General features: G+C 35.5%; 1 protein-coding gene across 3 annotated transcripts; it reads right to left on the bottom strand.

Moving 5' to 3' along the window:
• Positions 1 to 47: 47 nt before the first annotated feature.
• Positions 48 to 22,267, bottom strand: LOC132796142 (uncharacterized). 3 transcript variants are annotated; one of them, XM_060807208.1, is made up of 4 exons: positions 21,458 to 22,267; positions 7,115 to 7,226; positions 704 to 1,187; positions 48 to 640 (listed from the first exon to the last, which is right to left on the bottom strand). In XM_060807208.1, the coding sequence occupies exons 1-4, from the start codon at positions 21,881 to 21,883 to the stop codon at positions 541 to 543; spliced, it is 1,122 nt and encodes a 373-aa protein (XP_060663191.1). In that variant the 5' UTR covers positions 21,884 to 22,267; the 3' UTR covers positions 48 to 540. The 3 variants fall into 3 exon arrangements, with proteins under 3 accessions (XP_060663191.1, XP_060663197.1, XP_060663203.1); XM_060807214.1 differs by having other exon boundaries at positions 704 to 1,184; XM_060807220.1 differs by lacking the exon at positions 7,115 to 7,226 and having other exon boundaries at positions 21,458 to 21,510.
• Positions 22,268 to 23,083: the final 816 nt, after the last annotated feature.

Genomic DNA, 23,083 nt, shown 5'->3' with positions numbered 1-23,083 from the left:
TTGAGTACATTTTCTGTTTTATATTTCAAATTTGCTTAGACTTTTCTATTTTGCATTGTCATCAATTGAATTTATAAACTGCCTAAAGGAAATTCATTTTGATTTAGTAAAGACAATAGCATAATATTTTTGTATTTGAATGCATAAATTGGCCATTTAAATGCTCACAAAAACAAGCAATGATATTCAATCTTTTGAATGTTTAAATAAATTGTTTTTTTTTTGTTGTTATATGTTTAATTGATTTCATAAATCAAATGATATCAAATACTCCGAAATTGTTTTTTCTCTAGATTGTTTTTAAATTGAATTATGAATCTGCCGAATTCACATGATTTGCCCACATTTAATCGCACAGCGGATAAATGTTCAATTGCTTTGAATGCAATACGACTGTAAGTGTATGTGTATGTGTGTGTGTGTGTGTGTGTGTGTGTGTAATATTTTAATGTATGCACAGTTCTGGATTGCTATGTTTAAGATGGCAGCTGCGTTATCCCATTTGAGACCGGTAGATGGCGTTAGACTGCCACTACCGCCTCATAGATGGCGCTGCTGTGGACGCGGACAGCGTCCGCTGTGTGAATTATACAGGCCATAGTTGCAAATGGGCGGACTGCAATCGTTGTACAAAATGCATCTGCAAGAAGAAATAACAATACATGAAGCAAATGAAAATTGGAAATGCATTTCATTCACTGACCTGCGCTCGGACATGGAGAAACCTTCGTCACCGTTCTTCAGGCGCTGACACGTTGCATCGTTGAGGTGGCAATCGCAGCGGCAACTTGTGCCGTGATGCCAGTTCAGAGCATTGCTAAAGTTGCTAAAGTGCTTGGGGCACAGGCACTGCGAGCTACGTTTGCGACGCTGCGTCTGCTGCACGGCCGACAAGCTGACGCATTCGCATTCGGTGTGATTGGTCAGCGAGAGCATCTGGGGCGAAGCCCGGGGACTTCCCACAGCTTTCACAAAGAAGGGCAGCTCCACGGTTGCTTTCGTCTTCACACTGCAGACCATAAAGTCTTCTTCACAGCAGCCGGTGCCTTCGTCGCAACGATGCAGAATTGTTGCACGCGGTGAATAATGTTTCGATGTCTCGCTGTTGATGTGGATGACACGTGGTTGCGGCCACCTGCAACGTGCCTCGTTGTTAATACGCTGTAGATGCGCAAATGCCATGCCTCCTGAGGGGAAAATTAAAATAATAAAAAAACAATATAGAGAGTCGTTAATAATATGCAATCGTAAAATTACACACAATAAACAAAAAAGGCATATGTACTAAAAGAGACAATTGCAAGTGGAACAAAAGAAAACTCTTGAACTGTGCATTACGCATAAGATATTTTTCCATTCACTGTTCTTGTTGTTGTTATTATAAGTCCCATTAATACAGTCGAACATTGCTATAATAAGTGCTTCTCAATTAAATACTGCGTGCGATATACTTCAGCCACAGCGAAAATTACGTATACGAATGTGTTCCCTTATTATAAAACTTTTGTTTAAAGTGCCTGATAATTCAAAGTAAAATGCGCTAATTAATTAAATTAATCAATTTGCATATTTTCATATGTAATGCACATTTATTTTCCGTTGACGCATATGCTTTCAAAATTATTCAATTAAGCATACGTGCTGTCAAAAATTAAGTATACGTTTATGTGCAAATTTGTCAGCTTTATTTTTGTTGGTTGCATCAATATAATTTCTCATTTCATCCTCTGAGAAAATATGTATATTTGCATTAAGATTATATTGCAATTTATTAGCTTGGCTTCAAGTTTTCTTATTTAAGACTCAAGTAAACTATCCAACAATGTAATTAAATTAATTGGTCAATTTGTGTAATTTAATATAATATTCTATACTTATTGATTTACTATTGACATAAAAGCTTTCAGAATTTGTTATATGATAATATGCAAATTTGGCTTTATTTGCTGTTTTTATATTACCAAATTGAATGAACATTATCGTATTTCCATACTCATTGTTTATGCCTTTGACATAAATGCTTTTGAAAATATTTAGTAAAGCAAAAGTGCTGTCAAATTAAGGTTAGGAAAATTGAATGAAATCAAATTCATTCCAATTCACAAACTTCTAAGGAAATATGCATATTTAACAAGATAAGCTTAAGTTGCGTATTGAAGACTTTTCTTTAGTTAAATAATTTTGGTAGTATAATTCTTAGCCTTTTGAAGAGCGAACAGTTTACTGTTACAGACAATTTTGTAATAAGACATTTCCTAATTGGACGTTTCGATACGAGCAGTTTGCCCGAAGCAAAGGTTGTTGTGGCAAGTAGCATTTTATGGCAGACGTAATGACTTTATGGGATTGTGGGCGTTGAATGCAACGCCACACGGTCACGGCTAAGTGCAGCAATTTGCGACTGACTTCACCCACCCAACAACTCGAGGGGGCAAGTTCAAAGGCAGAAGACGTGGCAGCAAACAGAAGCAACAGCAACTGTGAAAAGGCAACTAGCAGCTGCTTGCAGCTGCACATTGTGTTGAAGAACGGCTCTCTTATGCGGCAATAACAAATTGGGGGCCTTGAATAATTCATGTTGTGTGTGTGTGCTGTTGCTGTTGTTGCTGCTGTGGCTGTGGCTGTCGCCGTGTCGTCTGCCAATTTGATGATTCAATCGTCTGACATGCTGTACTGTGTGTGTACAGTGAATGCTCGTTATGTGAACTCTGATTCCCATTCTGTTTCGGCTTTCAGTTCGAATTTCGATTGGGAGTAGAGTGTGAGAGAAAATGTTTTGTACACACACGCACACATCTGTTGCTTTGTTTGCTGTGCCAAAACTTTATGACTTTATTGGCTGCAGTTTGTCGGCATTTGCAACAGACAACGACGACGACGATTCTGTGTCCGATAACGGAAGCAGCATAAAAACTGCGTACACAGAGAATTATTTTTTGCGAGTTTTTTTTATGGCCTTTTCGACGACTAAAAAAAAAGCAACGAGAAATGTTTGCAGGGCAATAAAGGTGCAAAATGCTGCCGATCAATAAAGAGGAATACACAACATTTTATTTTTCAACGAATGCCAACAAAAAACAACACAAAAAATGAAATGAAATGTAAATGGGCGACAAAAAACGCGCGCGACAAAAACCGTGTGCGAACAAAACGCTAGCATCACGAATTGGGTCTGATTAAACTGATTGGATTATTTTAATGTATTTCGTTTTTTTTCTCAATACTTATTTATTGTTGTGCGTAAAATGGCATTGAAAGGTGCAACAGCGTTGCCATAATTAAGTTTACTGAACTGCGTTTAAAAACGCGCGAGAAACGCGTAACTTTATTAAAAAAATACAACGTAACACTTGATTTTTTATGTCGTACACAAAGCAGTTGCGATAAATTTTAATTGATATCACCGATGGCTGCGACATTCAGTGATTTATTTTCCATTTTAATTATTAAATCATTTTTATTTTAAAAATGTATTTATTATTTGTCCTTGTACAACATATTTTGTTGCTTAAAACATCTTTCTTTCCTAATATATTGATTTCTTTAAGAGATACAAGTAACTTTTTATATGTAATGACCTAATTTGCGATTTTATGATGTTTGCAGCGATACTTTACACACATTTTTATTGTTACCCAAAACCAGCTGAGGAATACGTTTTTTATGTGCTTTTTAAGCACTCTCACCTACTTATCAGATAAGGTAATTTGACTTAAATGTCAAACACATTTAAGAATATTTTATTGGTTTTCTATTTAGCAGTTTAAAAAGCACTTCTTGATGGTAATAACTTTCAATTTCAAATTAAATGATATATGTTTATTTTGAATGTTTTCGACTTTTAATTCAACTTCAAAATATTTGAAATATCTTTTAGTTCTTTGCTGGTAAACATATATTGTTATCAATTTCTCTTTTACATATTTTGCAGATTAAATATTTGTAATTTTGGAAATATTGATAACCTTTGACTATTTAATATTATATATGGATAATTGATAATTTGTGTACTGCTTCCTTACGACTGACGACTGCTGCTGTTTCCGTTCTATTTTTGAGGACTGATGATTTGCTAAACACGATTGCTAATGCTGATAGCTTCGTGCCTATCGACTTGCTAATGCTAACCGATACTGATAAGCCTCCATCTCTGTTACATATATTATCTTTAACGCTGCTTGCATTCCTATCGAAGAAGACATTGAGTGATTCATCTGGTGTTTGGTTAGTGATATTCTATAGAAACTCACTCAAGGAAGTTGAACGAAGAAGAAGCAACGCTCGAAAGTCAAACAAAATGAATGAATGCCATTATAAATAACACTCAAGAGGCGAGCCATTGAATAGCGAACAATTTTCTAGTCGTAAGCTCTTGGAATCTGCGGCATTGCATGCCTAACAATTGAATCAGTTGCAACCACAGCAGCAACAGCAGCAGCGACGTCAGACTGTGGCATGGACAGCAACAGCAACAGCATTGAACAAACATTCGAGATAACGGTTGGTAAGTTGGTAAACATGTCGCTGCGGCAAATGCCAATAAACAGAAGCCAATACTCTCCTCCGAACACGCATATTGAGAATCGATTGTGACCAAAAGCCGAGTCGGAGTCCAAGTCTAAAGCCGCTTTCATGCTTATTCGCTGACAACAACGACATCAACAAAAATGTGATAAGAAAATTGTTGCATCATTACGCATTTAAAGTGCTGCCGGCAATTGCAACTGCAACCACAGCGAATGAGCTGCAACAACGACAACAACCAGCAAAGTACCCGAGTACATTGTGGCATATCAGTTAACAATTTCCCAGGCTTAGTGACACACTTTCATTTGTGGTGACGTCGCTGTTGTCCACACGCGCTTAACGGTTCACAAAATACACACACACACAAGTAAGTGAAAAATAAAAAGAAATACAACTAAAGAGAGAGAGAGAGAGATGACGACGATTTTAACGCGCGTTTTTAAGCGGCAATTTTCCAGTCGAATGGAAGTGGCAACGAAAAAGATACACGCGATGAGCTCACATTTCATTGTCAATGCCTGCACTGGGCAAATATTGTTGTTGTCGCTGTTGTTGTTGTGCTTGTTGTGGCTGCTGGTATGCCCGATAGTCGTAGGCTTTTAATGAAGTAATTGGCAAGATCAGCACAAGGCTAAAATACCACAGCAGCGCAACAACAATAAACACTAAATAAGTGTCAAGTGCAGTTCAACGAAGTTTCCATACACTTCCTTACACTTTTTCTTTTATATTGATACTGAATTTTGTCAATCATACTTTTGATTGCTACGAGTATATTAAATATATATAAAATTGGCAGAGCCAATTAATATTTACGTATTAGAAGCATAGTTTAACAATGTGAAAAATGTTATATAAATCTGATAAACCATTTTAATGCTCATTCATTCGATTCCTTTAAACCTTTAAGCTTATAAGTTTTCAATGTTTTAGTCATATTAGTGAACTTGTAACACGATTCTGTGCAGTGGAGCCAGGACTTCGTATCTAATTTAATTTACTTGCTCAGTAAAATATGTATTTTTTATTTGTACATTACAAAAATGTTTGTGGGTAATTCTCATGCCAAAATATTACGTGCGACACTTCTACAATGAAAAAACCATATACAAAAATATTTTTTTACTTTGAGAAAAATCTAAATTTTACAGCGCTTGACTTGCATTTTTGTTAGAGCTAGGAATGATTTTATAATTAATATTCTGTTGTAAGATTATTTCAAAATGAATAGGTATGCAAGCCAAAAAATTAATGAATGAATGAAATGAATGAATACTATATATTTTATCGTAAAACAGGAAAAGTTCTTAACATAATCTTTACTTTATTAAATTTGTTTATGTTTATGTTTTTTCACTGTTTCGCACCCGGAAAATTCCGCCAGAGAATTACTGATATTGACTACACTACTTCGTTTTTTTTTTGTTGTACTTATGTCTCTTCATTTTATCAGATTGTCTAGTTGACAAAGAATTGTTATTTAAAATGTAAAACTGTATATTCAATAAATTTCTAAAATGTTAAGTATTTCAATTAATTGGGTTGGTTTACAAATCAGCCTATTTATGTCATAAATATATATTCTTAAACATTTAAAATTGTATTCCTAATATATATTTTTTTAACATTTCTCTGGTGTCTTCCGAACTTGTTCTTTTAAACACTACAAATGTGTGTCATATTTAATATATTCGTGTTGTAATTTTTGTGCACTGCTAATGTGTCTTCAGTTTGCATTTCTGTGCACATTAGTTTTAAAGACTTGCAGTAAATTCGTTGAGCACCTTAAACTAAATTTTAGAATGACTCTGGTTGACTTTTAGAGCATGGCTGTGGAAAGAAGTCTGTCATAAAGAGGAGTCAACAGCAACAAAAACTTGACTGTTGACAAGTTAACTCGTTTTAATTGCAACGAAAGTGCACAGACCAAGCAAGAGAGAGAGAGAGAGAAAGAGAGAGAAAAGAAAGAGAGCGAAAAGAAGTAGAAAAGTCGCTGTTGGCAGAGTGAAAATGTGTGGCATTTGGTAGAGGTTTAATTTTTTTTTTACTTTTTTTGTGGTTGGGTGGGGCGATGGCAGCAAGTTTTTGGTTTTTGGTTGCTTCTTTTGTGCGTTTCTTGGCCATTTAGAAAGTGTCTCATATACTCGTATGTTACTGGGGCTAAACTTCGTTCTCGACTGTCTTTTAACTTGTGCCCTTTGGCTGCTGGCGAATGTTTCATCACTGCTTGCAGTCACGTGCTGAAGTCAAAATGGGCATTAGACGATCCGCAAACCAGCAAACCAGCAAACAACACCCCATTCACAGATATAAATAACGAAAACAAACGGGAGCGAGACGACGACGCTGATTCCTTGACATTGTCTTTTGGCTTTGCTCGGGACAAAATGCCATTTGCTTAGCACAATTTTTATGGCCAAAACGTGATGATCAAGTGCCGAGCACAAATACACAGCAGATGAAGAAATGCCTTCATGAGGCCTTTCCCAAGGCGGAATTTGTGGCGTTTAATGGCGCCAATGTGTGTGCTCTTAAAATATAGTACATCTTGTTCGTTTTGTTTTTTTTTTTTTTTTGCCATACTCACTCAGATTACTGGCGTAGAGACGTCGACTCAGCTGCACACCCTCGGCTGTGCCCACTTCCTGTTGCTTCTGGGCGGTCAAAGTGCCGACCGCCTGATCCGATTGATAGCCCGCCTGCAAAGTGAAGAAAGAGTACGACGGGAAATCAGTGGGAGGAGAAAATATGAAAATTAAATTGAAATGCGATGCCGGGTCGAGTAGAATGTTGCAACTGCCACTTTCGGTGCCCTATGCACTTTTTTTCACTCTCGCTTTTGATTTACTTTTGCAATTGCCTTGGCCCGACCACGCAAAGTCATACGTGCATATATACTTATAAAGAAATACCCTCTAAAAGCTTTGAAAGGGGTATATTAAAGCTAGAAGAAACATTTCAACAAGTAAGAAAGTTACAGTCGTGTTTACTCGACTCGCTATCCATTTTTAATAAAAGAAAACCAGTGCGATTTTATTCTTAAAATATTCCAAATATTATACTATACCAGTACTAAAATATACCAAAGGTATAAAGGTCAAAATATACCAGATTTGTCAGCCAAAGCAACTAAAACCCGATTGCAATAGGCGTAAATAACTTCGTCAATTTTTATCTAATCGCAATCAAATTTTCAGAAATATTAAATACTATTATTATTGTATGATTCTTACGATTGTTATTCGATTTTTGTCGATATTAAGTTTCTAAAACACTTCTTCCTCTTTGTAATTCTTTTTTTGATTTAATAATTGTTCTACACTTTCACAGGGTAATTTCTAGTCTTTGCCTCTGTCATTTCTCATTGCATATATAGTTTCTCACTTTTCATATTGCATTTCGCGTTGCGGCTTTCATTATTATTGCACTATTTCAATATGTTTTTGGGAGCCATGCAATCAACATATGAAACATTTACACATTTTTTTTTTGGGGGGTTTTTGGTTTTTCTTTTTATTGAAAAAGTGAAAATACATGTATAAATAAAAGAAAACATAAAATTCGCTGTGAATTGTGTAATGCATGAGAGAACAGCCACATCCGATATACATATACATATACATATATATATATATTATTCGTACATATGGTAACATTTTGTTATTTAATAAATTTTGTTGTGGTTGTTTTTTGCCTTGCAAAATGTAGAAATATTGTAAATCCATGCAACAGATTAAATTGGGACAAATTTAACTACTTGTATATTTTTTGGGATTAGGTTGAAGAAAAATCTCGGTTCAAAATCTGTATGGAAACAATTTTGTTGAATATGAAAAAGCCTTGCAGAGATTAAATTGTACATTTATTTTTCTGCATAAGTTAGCTTATGCTTTTTGCACATTTATGATTAATCATTTGTATTCTCTTTTTGACGGATTTATTTTAGAATTTTGTGAACATTAAGTGAAGTTTTTTCGGAAGTTTTCAATATTCCATTTGCACATTTAAAAATATTTTTGTTGGGATTTTATTTTAATATTTTCTGAGATTTAGATATCATAGTTTAGCAAATATTAAATATAGAATAATAATATTAAAATTTTGTTTTTAATTAGTTTTTAATGTTATGTTTAGAAGGAAATAATAAGTAGTTTATGAATACCGAAACTTCTACTACAATTGCATAGAAAGTTTGTATATCAATTTGAATTGTGGTAGTTAAATTGTAGTAGAATAATATACTATAATGTATATTTATATACAGTATAATATTACTGTATAATATAAAATCGATAGTTTCATACCGTATTCGTACACAAAAGAAAACAGCGATTAAATGCAATTTAAACAAAAATTAAAACTATTTTAAGTCGGCTCTTATTTTAAGTTATGCAATTACCTTGGTTTACTGAAGTAAATTGTAATCATCATTGTACTGAATACAGAATACAATGTAATATACATAATTGTGGCATAAAGAAAGGTACAAAAATGTATACGTATATATAATTGTTGGATAAATAAAGATGCAAAAGTTATTGCGTTTTTTAAATAGGTTAAAGTGCAGGCCATATCCTTTTGCAAAATATTCATTTCAAAAGGCGCATCTGCGGGTTGAAATAAATAAGAAACATGTGGCACACTGCTCTCAAGCAAAAGACATGCCCAACACACACACACTCACACTCACACACAGACGCACACACACACATTGCTGCATCCTGCATTGGCCGAGCACATTGGCCATTTCACTTAACGGGCTGCCGCACGATGTCCTGAGAAGGCAAATGTGAATGTGAATACGAATGTGAATACGAATGCGAATGCGAATGCGAATACGAATGCCAAGAGAATGCGAATTGTATGCCATTTTTCTTGACTGCACACTTCATTTATTACCCACGCCATCAGCTTCCTTTACCCTCCTTTCCCCCTCATTTTCCTCCCGCATTCGTTGCCTGTGCTTGGCATTATATGTCAGTTATATGCATGTCGTTAGTTTTCATGACACTCACTTGCAACTCAAACAGAGCGAAAAAAAACAAAATATACTATATGGAGAGCAACGAAAGCCGTGTCCTTTTGTTGAAAATCGATATTTTGCAAATTGTGAAAAATTTTCAATTTAATTTTTTTGTATTTTGTTTTTTTTTTTTATGGTGAACGCTGCTGCTCTTTGAGCTGAAAGTGATAGCGTTACGCTTGTTGTTTTCAGGTGTTGCACTTATGTGTGTTATGTCTGTGGCACATTGCAATTTCCTCTGCTTGTGATGCGCGTGTTAAAACACAAATTGTTGCCTTGAACAAGCCACGCGGCAAAAACATGCCAAAAACAACAACAACAACAACAGCAAACATGCCATAAATCAGACGCATAAATTCAATTCAAATCTTGTTGCCTACTGTGTGGCGTTTGAAGGGAAAGAGAGGTGAAAGCGGCAGGTTGAAAGCGTTTAATGTCCTTAAATATCTGTAAATTTGTAAATTGCATTTGTCCTATTCTACATATGTGTGCGTGCTTAAACATTTCTTAATGGCAGCAATCTTGATTGAGCTCAATTTCGTTGCCAAATGCAGTTGAATTTGAAATTAATATTAAATTCCCATCTGGCGTGCATTTAATTTTCAATTATTGCAATTCCTTAACGCTTTGATGTCCATTACAAACAGCTGTGGGGAACAATATGAATGAAATATAATTAAATATTAAATGGTTTTTATTGCATTTAAAAGAGACGGAAATAAAATAACAAAATTGCATTTAATAACAAACTCTTTCGTCACTTTTGCAGCTGCTTCTTTAATTGAAAATAACATCAACAGTTGGAAAATAACTTATGATGAAACATAAAATATTAATGCTCTGAGATTATAAACAGCAAGCAGTATTATAAAGATAATATGCTCAATTAAAAAGCCTTCGCATTTCTTATTAATTTCAAACAAAGAGTAATATTTTTATTTAACTTAAAGGAAGACATAATTTATTTTTTATTTGTATTGTACTATTATTATTATATGCATTAACATATAAACAAAATTAAAAAAGGAAAATGAAGTTATAGATTTTAAGAGGAAAAATATATTCAGTAAAAATATCCATAAGTGAATAATAAAAGTATAAACACTAATTATAATAAATTATTCATATTATTAAGATACTTCATTCTAATTAAATAACAGTTAAATAACTTAACATTTTCTAACTCATTTGATGCAAATATTTGTAGTACTATATTTCTATATTTAAATTAAGTTTAGTAGAATGTTCGAAAATGATCAAAAATTAACTTTTTGAAGCATTCGTTATACTCCATTTCGTTATACACATCTTCTACATTTTTCCCATTGTTGTAAGTATGTCTTAAGTGCATTGCATATTGTTTACTTCATTAATGTGTTATACTGTTCAAATATTCCCAAAAGTATTGTCTATTTTCTCTTCTTCGTTAATACGTTATATTATTCAATTTATTGTTCACACACGCTCTGCATTATTCGCTTAGAAGTGTTCTGTTTTACACTTTCACAGCTTCAGCATTTCTCTCTCACATCACAATTGATTACCTTTCAACACACTCTCTGCATTGTCTAGGTCGAAAATTGTCTTTGTGGCATACACACACACACACACACACAGTTCAATAGCGCTTCATCCTCTTTTTGGGGGGGAGAGCGAAACTCCTTGGGTTCGTTAAGCTACTGCCACCTTTTTGTGAGGTGTAGCATTTTCATGGGCATTGGCAGTTTGTTTTCGAGTGTGTCTGTATTTTTTTTATAACCAGTTCTACTTAAGCTTCATTACGCATGCTCAGCCATGACAGGCCCATTCCGAAATCCAGTGACGTTTCGGTTGCCCAAAGACCAGACCCCAAAGACCCCGTCTGGAGTCGGAGTTGGAGATGGAGTTGGTGTCGGAGCTGCAAAAGCAGATGAAAAAACCCATTAAGTGTCTGCCGGTTGACAGTATTCGAAAACAGTTGTTGTTGTTACTGTTGTTGTTGTCGGGGACCAAACAATAAAAACAAACTTCATTTGCATATGCCTTGTGCTCAGCTCACTTCGGTTCTTTTCTGTTCAGTTCAGTTGGGTGCTCGGTTTTGAAGGATGCCCCGGGAATGAAACGAGTCAAATTCCTGGCGTGGGTGTGACTCGCGCGTCTGGCATTTTATGGGCCCAAAGCACAGAGAAGGTAACACTGCAAACAATAACAACAACAACAACAACAACAACAACAACAGCAACAGCTCGGGCAGTGGACTGAATGAAACCCGTCCTCGGTTTATTTGCAATCAAAAGAGTTATGAGTCAAATGCAAATAGCACGCCCCACAAACTGTTTTCATTTTTATGATCCTCCCAGTTCAGGAGTTGCGTTGCGTTGCGTTTCGTTTCGCTTAGAGGCCTCTCTCACTGCTCGTGGTCAGTGAATATGCTGCCACCGAATGAGTTGCCAGCCAGTTCAGGGAGTCAGCAGTCAAAACAGTAGCTGAAAGAACCACATCGAGTCAGTAAAGCGGCAAATTTGCCGCCAACTGTGCAAATAAACACACAAAAACTCAGCCCCAATATTTGTTTATGGAAAAGAGAGCATAACAAACGGTCCAACTGCAGTGTGAATATGTGGCAAACTGCAGACACACACACACAAACAGACACATTCGAACTTGCCACAATTCGTGTCTATTTCAGCTGCCAATTGCCGATTCGCAACCTAACACAATCTTTTTTCCCTTATTACTAACTTGTCCAAAAGCAATTGCAACTTTTTGGTAGACATCTTGCCACAACGTGTTGCCACAATGCCAATGTTTAAAGTTTATACTGAATTGGTTTCTGTTTCAGTTTAAAGAGTTTATTCCCTGGTTTGCAATATTGAACAGTCAATTTCATTTGGCAAAATTAAGTGCTTTTATATTTCTAGTTTGCATTTGAACTTTCACGGGTTTTTCATAATAAAACTGTATCTTTTTCAGATATCTTGGCGAATTGCATGACCACACGCATCTTTCGATAAGAAGCTGAACTTGTTGGACTGGCTAATAAAAAAAAAATTGTTTCATGGGTAAATCAATTGCATAGCCTTTCCTTAAAATTATTTTATACCCGGTACCCATAGAGTAAAAGGGTATTATAAGGACCCTATAAAGTAAACAGTGACGACGAAAAGTGGATACATGTTTGACACTTCTGACTTTAAGGTGATGTAAAATTCGTAAAAATATGTTAATCGATTTAATTTATTTTTTCCAATAATCTTTAATTATTTCTACTATATATAAAAGAACAGATTTTCAAAAAACAAGTTGTTTATATTTTAAATAATTTTTTATTTAAAAAAGCCAAATATCGCTTGTCTGTCCGTCTATCCATTTATTGGTAGATCTCAGAAACTATTAGAGATAAAGCTATATTTTTTCGTGATATTAAAGCTAGAGAACAAACAATCATAACTGTGATCTTTATATTTCCTGGTTGAGATCAGATTAGAAAAACACAGTTGCTGTCTGTTCTTCGTGGGTTTGGTTGATAATATGGTTTATTTCGCACTTTGTGGTATATTTTGAATGTAGTGCTAAATCGATATATTTCCGTATTTTTGGTATATTATGTTGGTATATTAATTCTCTAATTTACAGCGGGTATCTAACAGTCGAGTACACTTAGCTGTAGCCTTCTTTATTGTTTTTTAATAGCCTGTAGTTCACAGACGCTTCAAAGTTTGCTTAGCAACAAAAGGCAATTCATTCACATGCAAGTAGAGCATACGTGTTTTCGTTCTGGCTTAATTGAGTTGCTCTTGTTGTTGCTTCCTTGTTGTACATTTTTGTATCTTTTCATTTATTTGTTCTGTGTGTTGGACTTCTTTGTGCTGTTAACTGCAAAAATGCTGTAATTTGGCTAAAAGCTAGGCATAGAAACGAGCAGAGCAGCGCATCGTTTTGGAAAACATTTCGCCTCAATATTTTCATTTAGAAATTGTAAACATGGCCCAGACACAGACAGACACTGCCTCATGCCTCATGCCTCCTGCCACATGCCACATGGCGAATGCGTAATGTGAAATGCTTATAAGCAATTTTTTTGTTTCCATTTTTGCATATTTTCTTTTTTTTTGGTTTTTGTGTTTCGTTTTTATACATTGACATAAAAGTGGCAATTAGGCTGGTTGTAGCACACTGGCCATAAACTTAAGTAATTAAAGAAAAAGGCAACAGTTTTGCATGAATATGTGCAGATATATTTCTCTCTCTATCTTTCTTTTTTTTGTTTTTGGGGGGTTTTTTTTATAACTTAATTGAAACTACGCGCATTAAAAGACATCACAATTTGAACATTTTGAACATTTGGACACAGTTTTGCTCTCTGGCCGAGGCGACTTTTAAAATTGTGAGCGGCCTTTGGGCGAGTGCGTAAAATGCTTTTTAATTTTAACGAGCGAATGGAAATGGATGCTGTCCGTCCAAATGTCTGTCCGTCCGTCTGTCTCTCCGTCTGTCCTTTTCTCTTTGGTCTGTTTATTATGACAATTTTATTTGTTTGCTTTGGCGAAATGCGAAAACGAAAGCAGTTGACTGAGAGTGAGTGAGAGAGAAAAAGAGATCAGGAGAGAGTGAGCGAGAGAGACAGAGAAATTAAGAGATGAAGAAAGCGAGCGTTGGCACAAAAGCGCCGCCTGTGGGCCATAAAAGGCAAACAGCGACCAATGTCAATGACAGCCAATAATGATGAGAATAATGATGATGACGATGCCGATGCCTGCCTCTTGACTGTTGCCTCTTGCCTGTTGCATGATGCCACATGAGCCTGGCCTGAGAACCGCTCAAGGCGCGTCCAATTAAACCAAAAAAAAAACGAAAAAAATCTGCGAAACTGCGTTGCTGCAACACGTTTGCCAGGCGAGGCAAGAAAGCCTAGACTAGACTACGACTTGCGATTATAAATATGCCGGAAATGTGGCCCCGACATACAGCTGATTATACGCATACTTCTAGGCAGTAGTGTGTGTCTGATTGAATTGACTGATTGCCCTGACGAGACGTCGAACTGTTTGGCTACAAGAACATGACGGAGCTCTTCTAATTGCAACGCCCACACACAGCATGCAACAAACACACTCACACACTCGCACACACACAGTCTGTTGATCAAGATTGAGATTGCATAAGCGAGATTGCCGCTTGTTGGGCAACGGTCTCTGCCACAGATTGACTTTTGCAATTTGCTTCATTTACGCGTTGTTCTCTTTCACCAGGCGAAGTCGGAAAAAGAGTTTGCCAACATGGTGATGCAGCTTGTAACATCTGTTTAGCATGTGGCCATAATATTTGTGAGCATTTTTATTGCATTATTGCAAATAGTGAATTTATGTCGACACTTTTATTGATTATGTTGCAAATAGTGCATTGGTTTTATTAAAGTTTGTTGTGGAGTGATTGTTGAAATACGTTTTTTTTAGGTTGTTTCAAATTCTTTTTCTAAAATAACGTGCTTAAATCAAGAATACAATCTTCAATCATAATTATATATATGATGTCAAAATTGTACAAAGAAAATCAATTCTTCAATAAAGATCTTATGATAATTCTACGAAAATTCTAGAATAGTTCAATAAATTCAAAATTTCTATTTCCCATTTCAAGAATGGAAAAATGTCACTATAAAATCGGAATAGTTGTTATTTATTTTTGAATTTATATCATAAATTTATATTTTATTTGTTGCCCATTCTGTTTTCTATATTTTAATAATAATTCAAAATTTCTATGTTTTTAACTGTCATTTTATGTATTTTAATAGTATATTTAGGAAGGTATAATGATTGGAGTATTTATTATTTTCTTATGATTTTATATAGAAAACAGTTACAAGTAAATTTGGTTAATAAGAATACAATTCCTCATTTTAATAATTTTTGCAAATGATGATTTGCTAATTTAAAAAATTTGAAATCTTATTAAAAATTCTTTATGAAAAGTTTAATGCTCTCATCATTTCAAGTATTTCAATATTCAATAATGCAGTTTTAATGATAGCATCTTTGTGATTAACATATTAGTATATATATTTTATTTAATAGCTTACACCATGTTGCAATCAGTTATCAGTTTTCTTAAGGACAAACAAACAACACTTTTTTGTTGATTAATGCAACGAATTTTCATCAATTAAGAGACTTTTGCCAGTTTATCTCACACTTCTATTTCTCATTCTAATTTTAAGTAGCTATTGGCAACACTCCTATAAACGGGACTATCTTAATGAGCTCGGAAAAGTGTAGAGTGTGCAGGTTTTCATGGGATGTTGCGATGCTGTGATGCTGTGATGCTTGGGAGGTAAAGAGATTTCCATATGCATCGTTGTCGTGTTTTAATTGCACGACTCTTGGCGCGCCAGTTTAATGGCCAACAAGTCGACGATCAATCAAAAAGCAGCCAACAAACAGTCCGGGGCAGTAAATTATGAACAGCAGCAACAGCAGCAGCAAAAGCAGCAGCAGCCAACAAAGATATTCGAAATGCCAACAAGTCGAATGCCAAATATCTTAATTTATTGTTTTGGCGACAGTTTCTTTTTTCGGGTTTGACACTTTGGCCGTTGGCGCTACAATTTCGGTTTTTGGTTTTCCGTTTTTTTTTTCGGTATTCAGTTTTCAGTTTTCAGCATTTCAGCTTTTGGTTTTCCTCATTCATTAAGGCTTGAAACAAGACGTGTGCGGTTTTTTTTTCTTTATTAATAATACTTATAAAACTTTATAGATTTGCCATATAAATTTGGGGCTTCCGCATTTTGTTAGTTGGCCTATAAATCACGCCCGGATCGCATATAACCGAAATGATGTACAAACATATAAGTAGCATATAAATATATACATAGATACCTCTGTTGATATATACATATAGGCAGCATGTTGGCCACATTATGTCATAAGCCGATTTGCCTGTCATTAGTGCGAGTTATGACATTGTCGGTCGGCGCAATCATAAATGAATAATGCCAATAAATCAAAATCACTATGAAGAGTTTTTCGGTATCCCCAATTTTACTAGCAAGATGTGGCAAGAAATCGAATGCTATGTAGGTTTTTATTTTATTTTCATTTTCATTTCCATTTTTACAGTTGCTCCTCAGGAGTTGTGTGTGTGTTTGTATTTGTGGCATGTCCATTGGTATGCGGCAGCTTAAAAGCTTACAATTAGTCCGGAGACTTCTTTTGGGTCTCCTCTTTCGCAACAGAATTGTGCTGGCAGATTACAAGAAATCGATGCTGTGATTCTGAAATCGAATCGATGCAATTTGTAAAGTGCAACTGCACCAAAATGTTGCAACGTTGCAAGTGCAAAGGATTGTGCACGCAGCAAGCGGATTAATTCTTTTCTCATTTTCTGATTGATAGATGGTTGCATTTTAACAATCAGAGGCACTTTCGTATATGCATCTGATATGTTATGATGCAAGCATTTCATCCTCTTTATGTCTGCTTCCTCCAGACTGTCCAAGTGGAAACATTGTATTCTTTTAATGTTTGTATAACAGTTTTTCTGCTTTCTTATTTCTCTGGAAATAATTTTGAGGTTTTTTAATGATTTAAGGCATTTAAAGTTCTTTTTATATTGTCTTTCTGTCTGTCGATGTGGAAATATTTTATTCTTTTAACGATTGTATTCAAGTTTTTCTACTTTCTTATTTGTATGAAACTTCTTTATATTTATTTTAAATTATTTTATTTTTGTAGGTTAGGATAACACTTTAATTTTCTTTTTAAATAACTGATTTTTCTTGCTACTCAAAGTTTTAAGATACTCGTATATATACTTTTTATATATTTCTAATAATGTAAAATGTAATGTACATATGTATCTGATATATTATTATATAAGCATTTAATCATCTTTAAAGTGTTGGCACTCAAAGTGGAGATATTTGTTCGTTAAGACGATTGCCTTAAAGTTCTACTTTCTTCCACTTCTGAAATTATTTAGTTTCCGCTTAAGAAGTTAAGTTCACATATATTTTATAATCGTAAATGTGTTCTTATGCTTTCAATTTGCTCTCTTGTAAAATGTATTTCCGTTGAATTCATTGCCACATATGTTTAAAAGTGTCAAGCAAACAGGATGAAATGCAATTGTAATACTTATGTCGAACAACATTGAAATAAATATTTATGTTATTAAGTCGAAATGGGTAAATTTCAATTGTGTTGTTGAAGTACACGATAAGATTCTCTGAAATTGCACACTTGAAAAGCAACACTTTTGATATAAATAAAATACACATTTCATGACCTGTTTTGTAAGGTGAAAAGCAAACTAACAGTTTGCTTGATTAATTATTCATCATATCAATGTAAATAAATGAGCTGCCCGCTAAAACAAGTGTGAGAGCAAAATGTTTGTAAATAGTTTGTAGAAACGTCGCTCTTCTCAAGTTGCCAGTTGATAACGATGTTCTATGGCATTGAACAATTTAATTCACAGCGAAAGCTGCGAAGATAACCCAACTGACCTTTTGAGTCAGAGTTTCCTCCATGACGAATATCTGAGATGATGAAATTACAGCGTCACAAATATCTTGTAAGAATGCTCGCATTATTTGTAAGTTATTTTAATTCACCTTATTTCTGTTATTATTATTGCACTCGTAGCTATGCAAACGAATGCGGAATGTGTGCAAAGTAAACAGCAATAATAAAGCAGCCGGTGAAGAGTGAAGAATGAAAACGGGAGCGAAACAAGTGCGGTGATTCAAAGCCAAAGGACTGAGAGCTTGTTGCAACAACCGGTGAGTGGCAGCAAGAAAGGAAAAGAAGTAAAATGACGAGAGCACAATATTAAATTCCTTCCAAAGGTCAGCAATCAAAGGAGCGATGCATAACCATAAGCTATGCCATGCAACAACGTTGCAAGCTTATTAAAATAGCTGTCAAGGTCTTCAGCCCTTGGCCAAGAGTGTGTCTGAGTGTGTGTGTGTGTGTGGTTGGGTGGTACCTGTAACTTGAGAGTTGCAAATGCAACTTATTGGAAGCACACATCAACATTAATCAGCAACAGCAACAGAATCAGAAGCAACAACGCCTGACTGTCGGTCGCCTTGCTCTTTAATCTTCTCTCTCTGATGATTCGCAACTCTGGCTAATGCCAGCTCGGGTTTCAGCTTTTCTGGAAATCCCCTTAAATTGTGTGTGCGGACTTTAGATTAAGCAGATTAATCTATATGTATTGAACTGTGCTGCGAGAGAGAGAAATTGTTGCTCAATTCACGTGATATTAGCAAATTTAGTAAATCACATTTCTATGTGCCATAAATGCCCTCAAATTAATATAGATTAGCTCTGAGCATAGGATATCATTTTGACCTTGATTAATGTCATAAATTCGCAATTTAGCTTTAATTATAATCGTTCATGAAATTATCAATTTACATTAGGTTTATTCTACAATTTAATTTCCCAAAATGTTTTGTGGTCTTAGTTCGTACTGATTAATTTCTGATTGTTATATATTTAGAAATCTCCTTATCATACTTTGTTTCTACTTTTTCAACTATTCAAAATGTTTTCTGCTCAATTTTAAATAGTTGAATTCCCAGAAATCTGCTTGGCGTATCTTATGTCAGTTTAAAAAGCAACTGAGAAACATTCTTTCTAAAGAAATTATAAATTTAATTTTCGGAAATATTTCTTTAAATTTCAAGCGTTCTTATGTGAATATGAATTACATTTCAATGATTTTCATTTCTTTTGAAATGGTTAAGAGTTGGAATTTGCGAATACTTTTAGCATGAATCATGCTCTTTAGTTGCAGAATGAATACGAATTAAATTGATCTGATTTGCAGTGGACGAATGTAATCTGCATTCAAGTACAATAGTATTGTGATATTGGTGAGTCAACAAATTAAACAGAGATCATTTAAATAAACGAAAAAACAAAAAGGAGAATGAATTCAGGGGAAGATCTGCTGGTTGACAGCAATTGGAGCTCATTTGCATATGTGAGTGTGAGTGTGAGTATGAGTATGAATATGAGTATTCATACGGGGGATACTCGCATTAAGGCGACAACTGTTACAACATGTCAGGCAATTGGTTGCTCAGCAAGTCAATTGAGGCAATTAACGGAAAGTGAAGAGCCACTCAAGAGCTCGCCTTAAATGGCTACTGATCGCCTTACTGCTTATCAGTTAACATGACCGCTATGCTACATAGCGATAGCCCAGCTGTTCGATTGTCCAGTTGTGATCGAAGACAGGTTCGGTCTCGGTCTCGAGTTCGAGTTTGAGTTCGTGTTCTCTCACTCTCTGTCTCTTTGTCCGTCTTTGTCGGCACGCTTGGCCCAATTACAGGCCAGAAAGTGAAACTGATCACAGAGAGACGGAGCCTGATCTTGTTGTGCTGTTGCTTTTTGCAGGATCTATGCTATGCTATGAGGTCTCCACATATGGCTGAAGACCACTGTCGATCGTGGCAATTTACGAGAAGCATTGTGCGAAATTGGCTTGTTAACCAAATTGGCTGCTGCCGCAACACGTTTCATAATTGCCAGGCGTTCGCTTCACCATTGGATAACTGCCAAACTGGGTGGGCTTCCTCTCAAAATCGACACTGGCATCGCAGCTTAAGATAAACACGATTCAGATTCAGTCTCAACATTCAGGCGCAGGCTCAAGCTCAGGGTTAGTCATTCATACACTCACACTCACACACACACACACTCATATGCTTACATTCGTTTCGTTCATTCATTCGTGCTGCTTCTCATTTCTTATTGAGGTTCAAGGTGAGGCATTCACATCTAATGCACAATCTGAGCTAAAGCTGACAACTGATGTGGGTTGCCCAAGAAACTTTTCGTTTTTCACTAAGTTCACTAATTTAGCTACATTACTGAATATTATTGTGTATTATAAATACTCAATTGCACTGTTAGTTATATATTTATTGTAAATATGAATAGAAATCTTTAGAAATAGAAATCTGTTTGCGATTTTTTTATGAAATGAATTTGTGTGAGTGAGTAAGTGATCCAGATTTGAAATAGAAAATGAATCATTTTTATTATCTTTTAATGATTGGATTGAATTGTTTTTTTTATACAGTTCAATTAGAAATTTTTCAATTGAATATGCAGTTAAATGTTATAAAAATATTTTTTTGGTATAATTGTACAAAAGTTTAGATTGTACAATTTTTCAAAATGTTTAATATATTCTTATCAATACTCTAAACTCTAAAGAATTCAATTTAGTAAAAATATTTTTGTGTCTTCTTTCACTAATTCGCATCTTATGCATTTGTTATTTGTAGTTATTACTGAAATAAATTTTCTCATAAAATGATAGTATTTTATTGTGCATTTGGTATGTGTATGAAAAACTTTAGTATAAACACGTTATAAAAATAATAAAGAATTTAGTTATCAAGAATGAAGTTAAAGTATTATTTAGCAATTGCTTAGTTACTTTAAATTGCAATATTTATAAAGTATTGGAATACTTTTTGGTATATGCAGACGCTTAACACAAATGGTCAAGTCTATTTTTGAAAAAAAAAAAATAGATTGGAATTTCTCATAACAAATTTATGTGAGGGAACTTGACATATTTAGACCATAAATCTGCAGTCTTGTAGACCATAAAATTTGCATTCGCATTCGCAAAGCTTGAGAATTTATTGAGCGAGGCGAGCGAGCTCGCTGCGCATGTTCACTTTGAACGCAATCATAACAATTCGAGCCACCCACGCGCCACGCTTTGCTGCACGGCTGGCAAATATTTACAGACAGAGATGGGGAGAGAGAGAGAGAGAAAGAGATTTGTAAAGAGCACATAGAAAGATAACGATGATTTTATGATTTCCACGAAGAACGAGGCGAGTTCTTGTGTCCATGTGGCCACCCAGCAAAGAAGCGCGCTTGAATTGAAACTCACCTCATCAAAGGCGGCGTCGTCATCCACGCGATTAGCGTGCCACAAATACTGAGGATGCCGTGGCACGCGCTTCAATGAAGAAGCCATTGCCATGGGCATTGCCGTTGAAGATGATGTTCGCATTGGAGTCGTTGGAGTTGTGGATGGAGGTGCTGTTGGAGGTGACGGCGTCGGAGTGATCCAGATCGGGTTGCTATATTTAGGCGCCGCATAATCACTATCAATGGAATCGCTTGGCTCATTGTCGCTATAATAATCATCGTCTTCCTGCTGATCCACAGTCAGTTGATTAGATGGACGCCTCAGGGTCGCGTCAGTTTTATTGAGTGCTGGATGTGTTAACTGATTGTCAGTTGTGGCCAGCACATTACTCCACATGGACAGTAACAAGAATGACGAAAGATACAACATGCTGGACATCATCATTTTGAGATATATTTTATTGATTTATTTGCACTTGATTGAATTGAATTTTTGTGATTTGTGATTGCAATTCAATTATTCACTTAACATTTTATATTTTTAATTATAAATCTCTTTCTTCGAATTCTAATTCATTTATTTTTAGATGTCGTCACGCACGAAATATTTTTTTAACGCGTTGCTAAATATTTGTCAACGTTTTTTTCTTGTCGGTTTTCGTTTTTTATTGGCACACGCGACAGCAGCAGCTGCCCAGACTCAGCAACAATTTGTCAGAACTTGCAATTTCAAGTGGTTTTTTATATGTATTTTTTGAAAATTTGTTTGCTGTCTGCTGTCTGCTCTTCAAATGCTGTCAATATGTATGCGTAGATTTGTTGTGGATTTTTTTTTAAATGTTGTTTTAAATACAAATAAAAAAGAGACCGGCGACGGCAGCTGTCAAACCGACTTGAGATTGAGAGATTGCGGCTAAACGCAACTAAGTGCTATAAATATTTTTATGATCCATGCGGTTTTTTTTTATTGAAATTTCGTATGTGGGCTTTTTAAATAATTTGTATTTTTTATATATGTATATATTGTTGTCACTATTGCACACTTGTTCACTTAGGTTTTGGTTCTTTTGTTGTATTGTTGCTTATTTTGTATTTCTTGTATTCAAATTACGCGCGCTTGCTTTCCAACGATGTGAACGCGTCGGGAGTTCTTTTCTATCTGAGGGCAGCGTCGAACAGCAGCAGCGGCATTAACAGCAGCAGCCGTTGCTGTCGCTGTTGTCTGTCGCAGCAGCAAAAGCTTCGCTCTTGTTCACGCTCTCTCTCTCTCTCTCTCTGCGATCGTCGCGTGCGATTGCCTTGCTGTATGCGTGGGGGGGCCGGAGTATTGTGAGCGCAAGCATGCTTGTGCGTTTGCAATTGCTCTGTTTGTGCTTTCTACGAGACCACCACACACAGCATGCGTACGAACGAGAGAGTGATGGAGAGAGAGAGAGAGATGGAGTCTGAGAGTGGGTGTCAATAAGTTGGAGGACTCGCTTTGCATGCAAAGCTACGCTCAGTGTCGCTCTCAGCACACGTCGCGTTACTCCCGATTGAGCACGCTTTTGGCAATCGACATTTCGCACTGGCTGTCCTCTGTTCAGTCTGTCTTTCGAAGTACTACGTGAATCATTTTCGTTAATTGTGGGACTACTGTTTTGTT

Source organism: Drosophila nasuta, chromosome 2L (assembly GCF_023558535.2).
Source record: "Drosophila nasuta strain 15112-1781.00 chromosome 2L, ASM2355853v1, whole genome shotgun sequence".
Lineage (NCBI taxonomy): Eukaryota > Metazoa > Arthropoda > Insecta > Diptera > Drosophilidae > Drosophila > Drosophila nasuta.
This window is presented reverse-complemented; position numbering and strand designations above follow the sequence as displayed.

Coding starts and splice junctions, on each gene's coding strand:
- LOC132796142 (XM_060807208.1), bottom strand. CDS start 21,883: ATGATGATGTCCAGCATGTTGTATCTTTCGTCATTCTTGTTACTGTCC. Junction 1,188..7,114: donor TCTCTACGCCAGTAATCTGA/GTGAGTATGGCA, acceptor TTTTCCCCTCAG/GAGGCATGGCATTTGCGCAT. Junction 641..703: donor TTCTCCATGTCCGAGCGCAG/GTCAGTGAATGA, acceptor TTCTTCTTGCAG/ATGCATTTTGTACAACGATT.